Source organism: Protomyctophum bolini (assembly GCF_963924005.1).
Source record: "Protomyctophum bolini genome assembly, chromosome: 6".
NCBI classification, from domain to species: Eukaryota; Metazoa; Chordata; class Actinopteri; order Myctophiformes; family Myctophidae; genus Protomyctophum; species Protomyctophum bolini.
In genome coordinates, this window is record NC_137867.1 from 29,996,140 (window position 1) to 30,010,200 (window position 14,061).

At 43.0% G+C, this 14,061-nt stretch overlaps 1 protein-coding gene across 1 annotated transcript in view; it reads right to left on the minus strand.

Annotated features, from left to right (window-relative positions):
• Positions 1–2,795: 2,795 nt before the first annotated feature.
• Positions 2,796–14,061, minus strand: part of zdhhc8b (zDHHC palmitoyltransferase 8b) — an 88,443-nt gene continuing 77,177 nt past the window's right edge. The window contains exons 5-11 of the mRNA XM_080766469.1: positions 12,960–13,062; positions 12,614–12,705; positions 11,717–11,849; positions 10,237–10,342; positions 7,790–7,896; positions 6,370–7,454; positions 2,796–5,719 (exon numbers count right to left, since the gene is read on the minus strand). Of these exons, the coding sequence (XP_080622595.1) occupies positions 5,587–5,719; positions 6,370–7,454; positions 7,790–7,896; positions 10,237–10,342; positions 11,717–11,849; positions 12,614–12,705; positions 12,960–13,062 (1,759 nt within the window). The 3' untranslated portion in view covers positions 2,796–5,586. The remainder of the gene's footprint in view (positions 5,720–6,369; positions 7,455–7,789; positions 7,897–10,236; positions 10,343–11,716; positions 11,850–12,613; positions 12,706–12,959; positions 13,063–14,061) is intronic.

Genomic DNA, 14,061 nt, shown 5'->3' on the forward strand with positions numbered 1-14,061 from the left:
CAGACACATCGTCGTCATTGAGAAACAGACGACCCCAAAAAACGAGTCGACGACGACCCCAAAAGTAGAAAAGGCACTGGCATCCTGTCCCGGGACCTCTCCTCACCTGGTGGGGCCACTTCTGGTGGAGTTCAACTGGAACCGGACCATGGAGGACGTGAGAGCAGAGATGAAGCCTTCTCTGCTGGAGGAGGGAGGACGCTACAAACCGCCAGACTGTATTTCGCCTCATAAGGTTTATAGATTAAAACACATTTAGTGCCGAAAGTGCTTCAAAATAGGAGCTCTGGGGTGCCAGAGTTGTCTGATCGCTTTTACTCTGAAAGCCATGAACCGGAAACACTTTCCTAAAAAAGTTGACTTGACAAATTGACCTAACATCCTGATCATCGTTTTTGTCATTTCGTCATTTTTTTCAAATCCTCAAAAATGATGAAAAACGGCGTGCCATAGTATGCCGTACGATATGGGCTATAGCCCACGGTCCAAAATGATGAGAAACGAGGCTAACTTTTTTTTTCAAAATTTCAAAAAACATGGGCTATAACCCATCGTTTTTTTCATTTTTTCATTTTTTTCAAATCCTCAAAAATGATGAAAAACGGCGCGCTATAGTATGCCGTACGATATGGGCTATAGCCCACGGTCCAAAATGATGAGAAACGAGGCTAACTTTTTTTTTCAAAATTTCAAAAAACATGGGCTATAACCCATCGTTTTTTTCATTTTTTCATTTTTTTCAAATCCTCAAAAATGATGAAAAACGGCGTGCCATAGTATGCCGTACGATATGGGCTATAGCCCACTGTCCAAAATGATGAGAAACGAGGCTAACTTTTTTTTTCAAAATTTCAAAAAACATGGGCTATAACCCATCGTTTTTTTCATTTTTTTCAAATCCTCAAAAATGATGAAAAACGGCGTGCCATAGTATGCCGTACGATATGGGCTATAGCCCACGGTCCAAAATGATGAGAAACGAGGCTAACTTTTTTTTTCAAAATTTCAAAAAACATGGGCTATAACCCATCGTTTTTGTCATTTCGTCATTTTTTTCAAATCCTCAAAAATGATGAAAAACGGCGTGCCATAGTATGCCGTACGATATGGGCTATAGCCCACGGTCCAAAATGATGAGAAACGAGGCTAACTTTTTTTTTCAAAATTTCAAAAAACATGGGCTATAACCCATCGTTTTTTTCATTTTTTCATTTTTTTCAAATCCTCAAAAATGATGAAAAACGGCGTGCCATAGTATGCCGTACGATATGGGCTATAGCCCACGGTCCAAAATGATGAGAAACGAGGCAAACCTTTTTTTTCAAAATTTCAAAAAACATGGGCTATAACCCATCGTTTTTGTCATTTCGTCATTTTTTTCAAATCCTCAAAAATGATGAAAAACGGCGTGCCATAGTATGCCGTACGATATGGGCTATAGCCCACGGTCCAAAATGATGAGAAACGAGGCTAACTTTTTTTTTCAAAATTTCAAAAAACATGGGCTATAACCCATCGTTTTTGTCATTTCGTCATTTTTTTCAAATCCTCAAAAATGATGAAAAATGGCGTGCCATAGTATGCCGTACGATATGGGCTATAGCCCACGGTCCAAAATGATGAGAAACGAGGCTAACTTTTTTTTTCAAAATTTCAAAAAACATGGGCTATAACCCATCGTTTTTTTCATTTTTTTCAAATCCTCAAAAATGATGAAAAACGGCGTGCCATAGTATGCCGTACGATATGGGCTATAGCCCACGGTCCAAAATGATGAGAAACGAGGCAAACTTTTTTTTCCAAAATTTCAAAAAACATGGGCTATAACCCATCGTTTTTGTCATTTCGTCATTTTTTTCAATTTCAATTTCCGCAATTTCCGCAATTTCCAAATTCCGCAATTTCCAAATTCCAATTTCCGCAATTTCCGCAATTCTTCTAGGACACATTATGAGGCTGATTTGAATGATTTGGGTTAGAGGTTCTTCCTTGGCCTACTTGGAGTGTGCAACTGTGCATGCAAAGTTTCACACCGATTGGTCCATTGGTGGAAAACAATACCTGCTCCCGGCCTTTCTAGCCCGGCTGTGATAACAAAAAAGGAAGAGGCAAAACACGTTAACAACTTTCATTAGATAGCTAGATTTAATCAGCGACTTTTAATGAACAAATATAATGTACTTATGAAACTATAACTTCTTCAGTAAACACCTAAGAAAGCCCCATCTCCTACCATCTGCATGGTGTGTAATATGATCCATTTGCTGTGCCAGACAGCTGTTTCAATGATAACCACCAACCCATATAAAGAATAAAGGTACTTCAATGATAACCACTAACCCATATAAAGAATAAAGATACTTTGTTAGGGTACCCAATGGGCTCTACTTAATCTCCTCCTTTTTTCCATTACACCAAATATCATTTGCGAAAATAGCTAATCTACGAGTTCACAATACATTGCAATTGAACTTGTAGATTGGATAACATCTCCCCCAGAATAGAGATGCTAGATGACATTGTGATGGTGTCACAATGCCTATTATGACCCCAGCAAGGGCCACTCCAGAGTCCCTCTCTGCCAGGAGACCGGGATTATGTGAAAGAGATTGATTTTCAGAAGCCACTTTTTGGCACTGAAATATCAAGGCAGCATAAGTTTAGCTTTTTTTTTTTTTACCCCAATACTGCTTCCAATATTCTTAACAATACATACATTTATTCATTTATACACGAGAATATACAAGCTTTAAATGATTGCATTTATCTATGACCCATTAAACTCATTTATTCATTAAAGATATAAATTAACAAAAGCAAACTGAAAAAAAAAAAAAAAAAAAAAAAACATCCATTCCAAGCTTGAGTATCTATATAAAAAAAAGATGTATCAAACATGGTTTGGGTATAAAAAAGGAAAACATACAAAAGAACAAATGGGCAGTTTTACTTCATTATACAACAGACAGTGACTTATTTTTCTATATCCTTTCATTTCTGATATGAACATAAAGTCAACACATCTCATAACAGTGTATATATTTTGGTATGTAACGCTGGATCAGTTCTGTGTTTCAGGAGACAGACATTTTAATGAGGTATTCAGATAATATTTAATCAGAATATATAACATATTCAGAGTATAACTTCTCAGCACTTGTCTGGGTAACACTGAACTGACCTAAATTAAACTCAATTACACTGCAACTTCTGTAGGGAGACAATGGGACGACAAATATTCTTAGAAAAGCACACTCCTTGACTGAAAATCCTTGAGTCTAGTGGTTTCCAACAGCCCTGATGCACATGCCATCATGTTAGTAAACAATGTCAAGTTATCACTTTTTCCTCCTTAATGTTTGCCGTTAAACATTTTATACCGTAATTTCATCCCCCTATTAACTTGTATTTAAACATTTTCTTAGATCTTTTCATAGAGGAAGAGGTGATAATGTATCAATGGCGCCTTCATTCTGCAGGCATCTCACTCATAACATGTGACAACCACTATGTACTCTGGTGTCTCTCACAGTACATTCTTGTCATATGAACCAGTAGTCCTTTTGATTAGTTATACTGTAAACTACAACTTCTAATAAGGTTCATGTGAGTAAAATAATGTAAACTTACTAAATAATGTCTGTACTCATAGTTTTGTTAAAAGTGTAGCCCTGTTTTATTAGAATACTCGTATGTTAAATTCCCCAAGCATTTCTCAGTCAATTGTGAACTGAACCACAAGGGAGTGACATCCTGGAGTTTCCTTTAATGTACACTACAGCAACAACTAGTATTTCTTCTTTTCATTCTGCTGTTGCATGTTCAGTCTGGTGGTGACCGTCTCTGATGCACCTGGAAATATACAATATCATGTGAAGAACCTCGACTTCTCAAGGTCAACTCACTTGGACATGTGGAAAGAACATCGTCTGTGGATATCGTACAACACTGATGGAGATCAATGCATTCATCATTCTGTAGTCTCTTGTTATGTTGTTTGTGTGTGTGTGTGTGTGTGTGTGTGTGTGTGTGTGTGTGTGTGTGTGTGTGTGTGTGTGTGTGAGAGAGAGTGAGAGAGTGTGTGAGAGAGAGATCCAACCGGCGGACCCGGTTGGATATCTCTGCTGTCCGGAGGAAACCTCATAACTCCAAAATATACATTTTTAAGCAAATGAATAAAACCAATTTTAAACGATGCAATACTGCTTCATCAAAGTTGGTGTTGTGACATTAGATATTGTCAATTACTTGCATGAGAAGGAGAGAGGTGGTGGAGTTAGCTGTTTTAGCAGACAGTTTGATGGTCCAATGGAGTTAAGAGGTTTTGTCCAATGTGTTTTTTACTACTTTCCATTGGTCCAATATTTTCTAAACACGTAAAGGATGTTCAATAGCGCTGATTTATGGGAAAAACCTCAAAATGAGGTTTCCTCCGGACAGCAACAATATGTTCCAACATCGGCAACAACCACACTGGACTGGATTTAAACTCCACGGGAAACTTGCTTGTCTTCCCCATGCTGACCACTCTGTTCCCATCCCCATGCTGATCACTCTGTTTCACATTCATTTCTAAGGAACACTGCTCTCAATGAGGACATTATGACCTTTTACAGATCCTCCCCACCAAACTTAACCTTTCATGAATAGTTTTACACTGTCTGAGAATGTACAAACATTCTTCTGTCAAACCTTCCATGTTTCAACTGAAAATCCTGAAATGTTTCCACATCTCTCTGCTAATAAACCAGATCTTGTTGTCATTGAAAGGAACAGATCAGTTTCCATTCTTGAAGTGTCCTGCACCTTTGATTCTAGCTTAGAAGAAGCCTTTATGACCAAAGTAATTAAATACCAGTCACTCCTCCAGACCATCACAGAGCTAGGCTATAGGTGCAATCTACTTGTGTTTATCTTTGGCAGCCTAGGACATGTATATGGTTGGCTGTAAGAGGCTTCGAACAACTTGGGATGCCGAGAAAACAGCTAAACGGCCTGCACAATTCTGTGCAATCTCTTCTACTATCGGTAGCCGCCAAATATGGCGAAGACACTGTTACTTGTACTTGTGTGTGTGTGTTACTGTGTGTGTGTGTGTGTGTGTGTGTGTGTGTGTGTGTGTGTGTGTGTGTGTGTGTGTGTGTACACGTGAGATAGACAGATAAACACTTGGGATAATAACTGATGGTTTGATGACTGAAACCAGAGGCTATAGGAATAACATTTATGCGCTGTCGGATGGTCCAACATGAAGAAAAATGACAAGACACACAAATGTATAAACAATAGCACTCACACCACACACAAATACAACCTTCAGCACTTCCGATTGATATCCCATCCCCTGCAATACAAACATACACACAGGCTACTGGCTAGACAGACCCACAAGAAGCAGAGAGGTCCGACTGAATGGAATAACTCAGAAGCAGGAAGTGCCGTGCACCCCCAGATTAGCAGATGTCTAGTCTTTACAAAAACATAACAGAGGAGAATCACGTCTCTCTTTGCAGTAGAGGTTGTGGTTGTTTTTGCCATTGAAGATGGTTTTGCTGTGTCCGTTTCCTGCCCAAACCCCCTCCTTGCTCACACAGATATTTCGTAGGTGGTGCCTCCTACCCCAGTGACCTTCTTGACATTACTGTGGCGACCAGGGCTGAGTGGGGTGCCATGGGCACTGGGGTGACAGTCCATTTGCCCATTAACTTTAATGGTCTCTCTGAATGGGAAAGAAAAGACAAAATGAATTAATACAAAGAGCCAGAAGTGTACTGTAGATAATATTGCATGCACAGGATCTATTTTGTCAAACTATAGATAGTATTAGTGGGTTGTTTAGTGTCACATGCATATTCAGCTGTAAGTTAAGAACAGAAGAGCTACATTCTCGGGACTCATGAAATGAGACAAACATGCCAATAGCCTGTGATTTGTTAATGAAGTCTGGAGGTGTGCATTGGATGAGTGTGTTGAAAAAGCATGCAAGGGAAAATAATAGTGTAGTCAAGCAACTTTATTTTTCTGACAGCAGATTTAGCAAACAGTACAAATGTTTTAATATTTTTCTATGAAGGCAAACGTTTAAATTCAATTATAATACACAAAGTAGTTCACAAATCATACCAGACAGAACTTAACAATGAATGGTTATGATGGTCTGACAAATACTGTACACATAAGTAGGTTACAGTATACTGTGGACACGGCTATGCCACATGTGGACTAAACCAAAGTAGACTAGTTGCCCACAAATCCCCGGCTCCACTCCACCAGGAACAGAGTTTCGAGCTGGAATTGCATGCCCCCAAGTCGCTCTTCTTCCCAATACTTATCATGCAGTCCGATAGAGGGGTATGTTACAATTCATACCTGGGACCCCCCGGGCGGGGCGCGTCTGTCCTGTCGAGGATGTAGGAGAGTTTCTGGTGGGTGTAGGATGGGGATCGGGGTATGGCGGGGGAGTGGTGAGGCTGGTGGCCTGGGGAGCGGTAGGAGGGCTCATGGCCCTGAATGGCCCTGCCCTGGCTGCTGTTCGAGCTACTGTGCTCTGTGTGCAGTGAGCTTGAGGAAGTCCTGGGGGCTCGGCCCAGAGCGGAGCCCGCATGGCGCAGCACAGGGGTTCGTTGGCCATACCCTACCAGCCCAGCCCCCATCAGATTGTCCCTCGATCCTCCATAAGCTGGAGGTGTGGGGCCCCTGGAGAAGGGAGGACCTCCAACGCGGGGCCCGTCGGCATAACAGACACCGGGGGGTAGGCCGTAGCTCCCAGGGCTGTCAAACACTACACCTGAGTCCTGGCCGGTGTAACCATGTGAACGGCCATGCAACATCTGCATCTTCTCCCTCTCCTCCATCTCCTTCCTCTCCTGGATAGAAGCCATGATGGTCTGGGAGAGGTTGTCGTAGCGCACTGGGGAAGGGTCCCTGTCCCTATGGTGGGGTGACTGCCTGCCCATCGCCCTGGCTGACATTACTGGGCTATAGGTCGGAGGCACCTGCTGCTGCCTCTGCAGTTCGGGCCCCCGTCTGTGGCACATTTTGGTGGGAAGATAGGGTGAGTGGAAGCCCATGGAGGGCATGCTGGGGTGGGCCATACACTCGGCGGCAGTGGCTGGAGAGATGATGGGGTTCAGTAGACTGTCATAGGACAGGCTACCGTTACGGTTGGAAAGTGTGTTGGGGGCAAACACACTCTTGTAGGGGGTGGATGTGACTGTCTCAGGCTGTAAGGCTGACAGGTGACCCTTCTCTAGCCGGCAGTGGCTCTGCTTCAGGCTGAGTGAGCGGGAGTTGATCGGGTAAGAGTCAAGCTGGAAAGGCGAGGACTGGAAGGTGCGGTGGAGTGGAACGTTGCTGTAGTCAGGAAGGTCCAGATTCGGTTCTGAGCGATAGTCGTGACCACGGACGCCCTCTTCCAAAATGGCTGATGTCTCCCGCTCATCTGGCATCACGATCTGAGAGGAAATCAACACAACAGGACATTGTACACACATGTTTCGTTCAAATGGCTGTGTGTTGTACAGAACAATGCACATTAGAGCAAGTAGAGAAAGAAGACTGCATGTTTCCACTAGTTTTGATTCAAGCTGGATAACACTGCAATTTATTTTATCATTCAAATTTGGCTGGTTGGTTAATCCATTATTCTGTGATGTGACAAGCTGACATAGCTGAGTAAACGTATTATTACATATTATTACACTGATTTACAGACATTTAAGACGGAAAACTCTGCAGTCCTGACTGGGGTGGGAGGGGGATGGATATGATGCTCTTCTACTGTGCATACCTTCTCTCCAGTTACGTGGTAATGGACTTTGGGCATGGTACCGAACGATGGTCTGAACTTGTACATTGCCGGGGTGGACGGGTGGGTTTTACCTGATAGAGAACTTTCTAGAACACACAAAGAAAAGAGGGACAAAGGAAGGAAGGGACAGAGGAAGCGAAAGAGAGGCAAATTAATGATCAGTCACAGGATGAAATTAGTAACAATTCCAGGTCTAGATAATATCAATGGTTGTATTTGAAATGCTGTTTTCAGGTATTGGTACAGGTATTCTAGGTTTTTTGTTTTTGTTCTTGCTAAATGACCAGTAAGTGGGAAGAATCATAGGACTGTGTAGTCATCATCATCATTTTTCGACCGTGGTCGAGATCATGGATTCCACAATGCTACGCCAGACTTCCCGGTCCTTCATTGCCACCCCCAGTTCCTGCCTACTGAAGCATGTGTCCCTAGCGATGACATCTTTCTACCTCTGGTCTGCCCTGAGGCAGGACTCCAGAGAAGACGGTGTAGTACAAAGCCACTATAGGTCCCATGTTAGACCCAGAAATGTTGGTTAGTATAAACTTTTATGATTCAAATCTCATCTATAGGCTTAGCAGATGAGATTAAGCTTGGTTGCTAAAAGGTGCATGTTGAGCAATTTGAGTAATTAGCATAATAAGTGACCATACCATTAACATCCTGTATAAAACAAAAAATAAATCTAAATTTCACCATTCTTTAAGTATCATGTGATGTGTTAAACTAGAGTGTTTTCATGATTCTGAATCCAATCCAAGCATTAGTTTTGCACAAAAAACACTTGCTGTCATGACAAGTGATGAGGTCAGCACAATTGGGCAAGTGAAATTTCCAGTAGACTATTTAATTCTAAGGCAAGCAGCAGATTAGACTCATCCTGGGACAGAGAACAAAACACACTGCTCAAACATTTTTTACCCAAGGCCAGCTCACAAAAATGTTTAGGAAAAATGGCTGTACACAGCCCAGATGATGTATGACACCATGATGAATCGTTGCAATGTTAGGTACTTGATGTGCATAGTGTTTTAATAAGGCAATAAACGAATCCCGAATCAAAGTTTCATAGTGGCTAATATGGAGAGAGTATTACGAAATGCAAAGAGTGTTTGTTGAGCAGTGAAGTATCCCAACTAGCATTTCAACAACTGCAGTACTGTACACTGCCACCAGAGAGCAGTAGTATTTCATAGAAGAAAAGACTGCGTTCCCTCCCTGACATAATGCACCATGACAGTAGACTATGGATGGACCGGTCTATCATAGGTTCTATACTTCTATAGGACATGCTATCCACAATCCACATTTCACACTACCGAATGACAGTGTGATTGCAGCCGTTATCAACCAGTGGGTCTTTTCTTCTTAAAGATATATTTTGCAGTTTTTTTGCCGTTATTGATAGGGTACAGTAATTAGACAGGAAAGGGGGAGAGAGATGGGGAGTGACACAAAGGCCGTGAGTGACAAAGGCCGTCGGGCTCGCGAGTCGAACCCGCGGCACGCCGTCCGGCTGGCTTGGCAGCCCAGGTGCCCAGGCAGTTGAGCTAACCGTCCAGGCCCAGTTGACCCAAAACTGTCTCGTAAAATATTGACACATTTCATGGAGAAATAATTATAATAAGTATGATTTGGGTCCTAAGAAAACACAACTGAGAACTAGTGGTCAAACTCAACACACTAGCAACCAAAGGACACCCTGGGATATCCAATAGCCCAGTCATTCATTCTGCATTTAACACCCATTCCTAGTTCATATACCTCTCCTGTCACTCTCCTCCACATCGGTCCACATCGGAGTGCAATAGTCATTAATTCATGACAATTGGAATTAATTTCCTCTGTTGCTGATTCGATGTACAGAGCCCACATTGTTGAGGTCTATGGCCATCGTTGATGGCCATAGACCTCCCCATAGAAATCGCCCCTGACAGGAGGATGGAAATCCAACAGATTTAACGCTCCGTCACGCATACTGGCACACACAGTGATGGAGAAGAGAATTTGGAGACAGACAGACGGTTTGGTGCAGACCTGTTACGTGAAAGAGGTAGGGGAGTAGTGGGTTAGAGAGAGAGAAAGAGAATAGGGAGTTGGTATGTAGACTGTTTATCTGTTTGTACGGTGTGTCTGTGTGTGCGTGCATGTGTACAAGGGGGGGGGGGGGGTGACAGTGACAGTGAATGAGTGGGGGACGGAGGACTGTGAAGGATGGAGGACTGTGAAGGCTGCACGCACCATGGCAGAGGGCTAGTTAGATGGAGGACTGTGAAGGCTGCACGCACGGTGGCAGAGGGCTAGTTAGATGGAGGACTGTGAAGGCTGCACACACCATGGCAGAGGGCTAGTTAGATGGAGGACTGTGAAGGCTGCACACACCATGGCAGAGGGCTAGTTAGCTTATTCCCGTTTCTGCTCCTTACCTTCACTGGATGTCAGCTGGCTTTTCAGCTGGTTATACCTGTCAGCCTTGGGAGGCAGCGGTGGCTGGGTGTCTTTATCGTCCAGGCCTTCCAAACTGCTCTTTGACTGCAAGAGGAAGAGACATGGGAAGAGGTTGCAGTGGGGAGGTTACAAATTAGGCATTGTGTTAGTCCATGCAGGGCACAGAGGTCATACTCCCCACACCAGCCTCAGCTGTAATCACCTGTCAGTCATATATGCAATACACACACACACACACACACACACACACACACACACACACACACACACACACACACACACACACACACACACACACACACACACACACACACACACACACACACACACACACACACACACACACACACACACACACACACACACACACACACACACACACACACACACACACACACACACACACACACACACACACACACACACACACACACACACACACACACACAGCCCTAGTTTTCTCTAAGATATCAGGAGGTCAGAAGAGACATTAAACAAGAACTTGACCACCCCTGAGTCCCTAGTTTGGGCATCATTATAGGCATCATTTTTAAATCTTATTAAATAACCTTCAAACGTTGTGACACATTGTTGTGCGCTTGTAGACTGGTTATTTTTGCTGTGCAACACCGTCATGCAAAGAAAAGAAAATAGGGCTCAAGTGGAAGAGCAAATGATAAGATTGGACGAGGCAGAGAATAGATGAAACGGGGACTGTTCTTCAAGCTAAAACACATTTTGCTGGAGGGGACGCCAAATACCAGAGACAGCGTGGATTTTGAAAAGCCAATCACTGGCAAATACTGTATGTTGGGAGTGTCTCGTGAAAAAAACATTCCGGGGCAGAGTTTCAAAAGACCACTAAAAAGCATATTGAACACTGATCTTCCCTCCCAATTTTCCAATATTTATTCATTTATTTATTGCTTTATTCCAGATGGCTACACAGTAATTAGAGAAACAGGAAAGGTGGGATAGGGGGTGGGGGTATGCAGTAAATTGCCTTTGGTTGGATTCAAACCAGTATTAGCTGCAGTAAAGACATATGGTATGTGGCACTACTGGGGTGGGCATTTTCCCCATAGATGTTGAGAAAAGTGGATATATTCTCTGCTTTTAAAAATAGTGTACAGGAGTGGATAGATATAGTAAATTACATCCATGTAATGATAACTGGGCTTTTTTTGCAATAAACCTCATTGGTCTTTATTTTAATTCCTCAAAATTTATATTTTATTGACTCTCTAGTAGCAACTAGCTCACAGCGCAGATTGTGAGCTTGTAGATCAGCTATTTTTCAATTAGCCCAAGTTAAAATAGGTTAAAGCGATGCTATTATTAACCGATTCCGTCAATGGCCCTAATTCCCTCACTGACCCTTGGGGTCCCCACAGGCCCACACCCCAATTTGGGAAACAGTGTTCTTACAGTAAAAACCTCCACATGTGAGCTACTCACCTTAGAGCGAACGATGGTGCCATGGATCCCATTGTCACTGACTTTGATGGTGATCTGTCTGTCAGAGAGGTCAGGTCTGATAAAAGGAGGCTGGATTTTCACTAAGGGTTTCTTCTTGGGGTCCAGTGTGTACCTGCACAGGAGGAGTTCATTTCCTTCAATGTACATTTCTTTACGTTTGTTTTTACTTGGGAATCCAACTTTATACTTTGTGTTTCAAGACCCTATATATACAGCAGGGTTCTTAAATGTTTTTCAGCCCAAGAACCCCCTAGCTGAGGGAGAGATGAAGCAGGGGCTTCCACTATACATATTGTATAAAATGGTGTTGCAGATGAAACATTTTCACACAAAAATGTGGACAACCCCCCTGTAGTAGCGTCACTGTTATATATGCACCCACTTCAGACATGAAGTTGAATGAACTTGAACTCGAAAATTATGGTCTCGAATTATGGTCAATTGGAGTTGGATTCCGCAAAAACCTGACATATTACAAATATTGAAATAGAAAAATGACATCGTCCTTTCCAAAGAGATGTCTTACCTTGGAGCCAGGGGACTACATAAGACATACTCCACATTGAGATGTCTTACCTTGGAGCCAGGGGACTACATAAGACATACTCCACATTGAGATGTCTTACCTTGGAGCCAGGGGACTACATAAGACATACTCCACATTGAGATGTCTTACCTTGGAGCCAGGGGACTACATAAGACTTACTCCACATTGAGATGTCTTACCTTGGAGCCAGGGGAGTACATAAGACATACTCCACATTGAGATGTCTTACCTTGGAGCCAGCGGACTACATAAGACATACTCCACATTGAGATGTCTTACCTTGGAGCCAGCGGACTACATAAGACATACTCCACATTGAGATGTCTTACCTTGGAGCCAGCGGACTACATAAGACATACTCCACATTGCCACAGCAACCCCTGGTGAAGGGATTCACTCCTCCACGGAACTTGCCTGTCACCTGAGAAATAAAGACACTCCTTTAGCATTGTAGGGAAAATATACGCAAGGACATCGCATACACACACACACAGAACATAGTGTATGGTTGAAGGTGGTGTGTGTGTGTGTGTGTGTGTGTGTGTGTGTGCGCGTGCGTGCGTAGAGACAACCGCATTTGTGTGCATCCATGCGTGTCGCTTAATATAACCAGTGCACTTCGTCTGAAGAAGTACAGGATTTAACAGCTGTCCTCCAAGCTTCCAAACGTCTCACCTGTTCGTTTGTGGTGCGACCTCTGGTCACCAGCACCATATGAAAGCCTGTCAGGCCCATGACTGGGATAATAAACAGCCCTGCTATACACATCACAACCAGACTGGACACATGCAGGGTTAAGGAAAACTAATGTATTGTACATCTTTGGTTTACTCCCCATCACAGAGACAACCTGGTTCATTTACCAAACACTTCTCAATCAAGCATGAAGTAGGTCGGGAGTAGGTCGGGGGTGGCTTATTGTCGGTATCAGCCGGTAACACACAGAAGTCTATCCCCGTTAAAATGCGCTAGACACCTGGGAGATGGATTGCTGAGGTGAAGCGCCACACCTACCATCAGCTCCCAGTACTTCCCGCAAGACTTGCTGCACCAAGCCGTGCTACTCATTCGCTGAGTTGGCGGTGATCGAACCCATGAAGTTGTGGTCCAAAGGCGAGAGCTCTACCGACTGAGGTACCCGGACATTATACATGAACATGTCTGACTAGGCAAAGAAATAAAACATGCCCAAGGGGCAGTTAATATCCATGTTGTATAGAGCTGAAGCACTCTGCTATTCAGACTTTGGTAATATTCTACATGGTTTCTCATTAGCATATATGTTTGGCAGAGACAGGGCTCAGGAATGCACTCATTTGGCCCAATTAAAAAAAAATCTAATGGTGTCAGTAAAATATTTAATTGCTCCCCCTTTCCTGCTATTTTGCCTCCATAAATTATTGACATGCATTGTTGCACATGTTAAAGTGTACTTGAGGACATAACCTTGACTGCCACTGCCCTCCTGGTGTTAAGTGATTTTGAGTGTTAGCAACAGCTGTAGACGCGGCCAATATCATACAGTCAGACTCAGCAGGCACCTTTACTGGGTGATAGGTCACGTTAACGCTTAAAATTGTATCAAGTTTGATTAATATTAATATGACGCTGACACAACCACCTCTAGCAAAGTGTCTAGTTCGACTTGTTTACTTCAACCCAATCTGGGTACCCATTGCATGGCAAAACAAAGGAAAAACAGCGCCATCTTTTCCTTAGTCACAGTCTGTCTCGAGAGACTAACTTCAACCTAAATGAATCAAGAAACACAATTTAA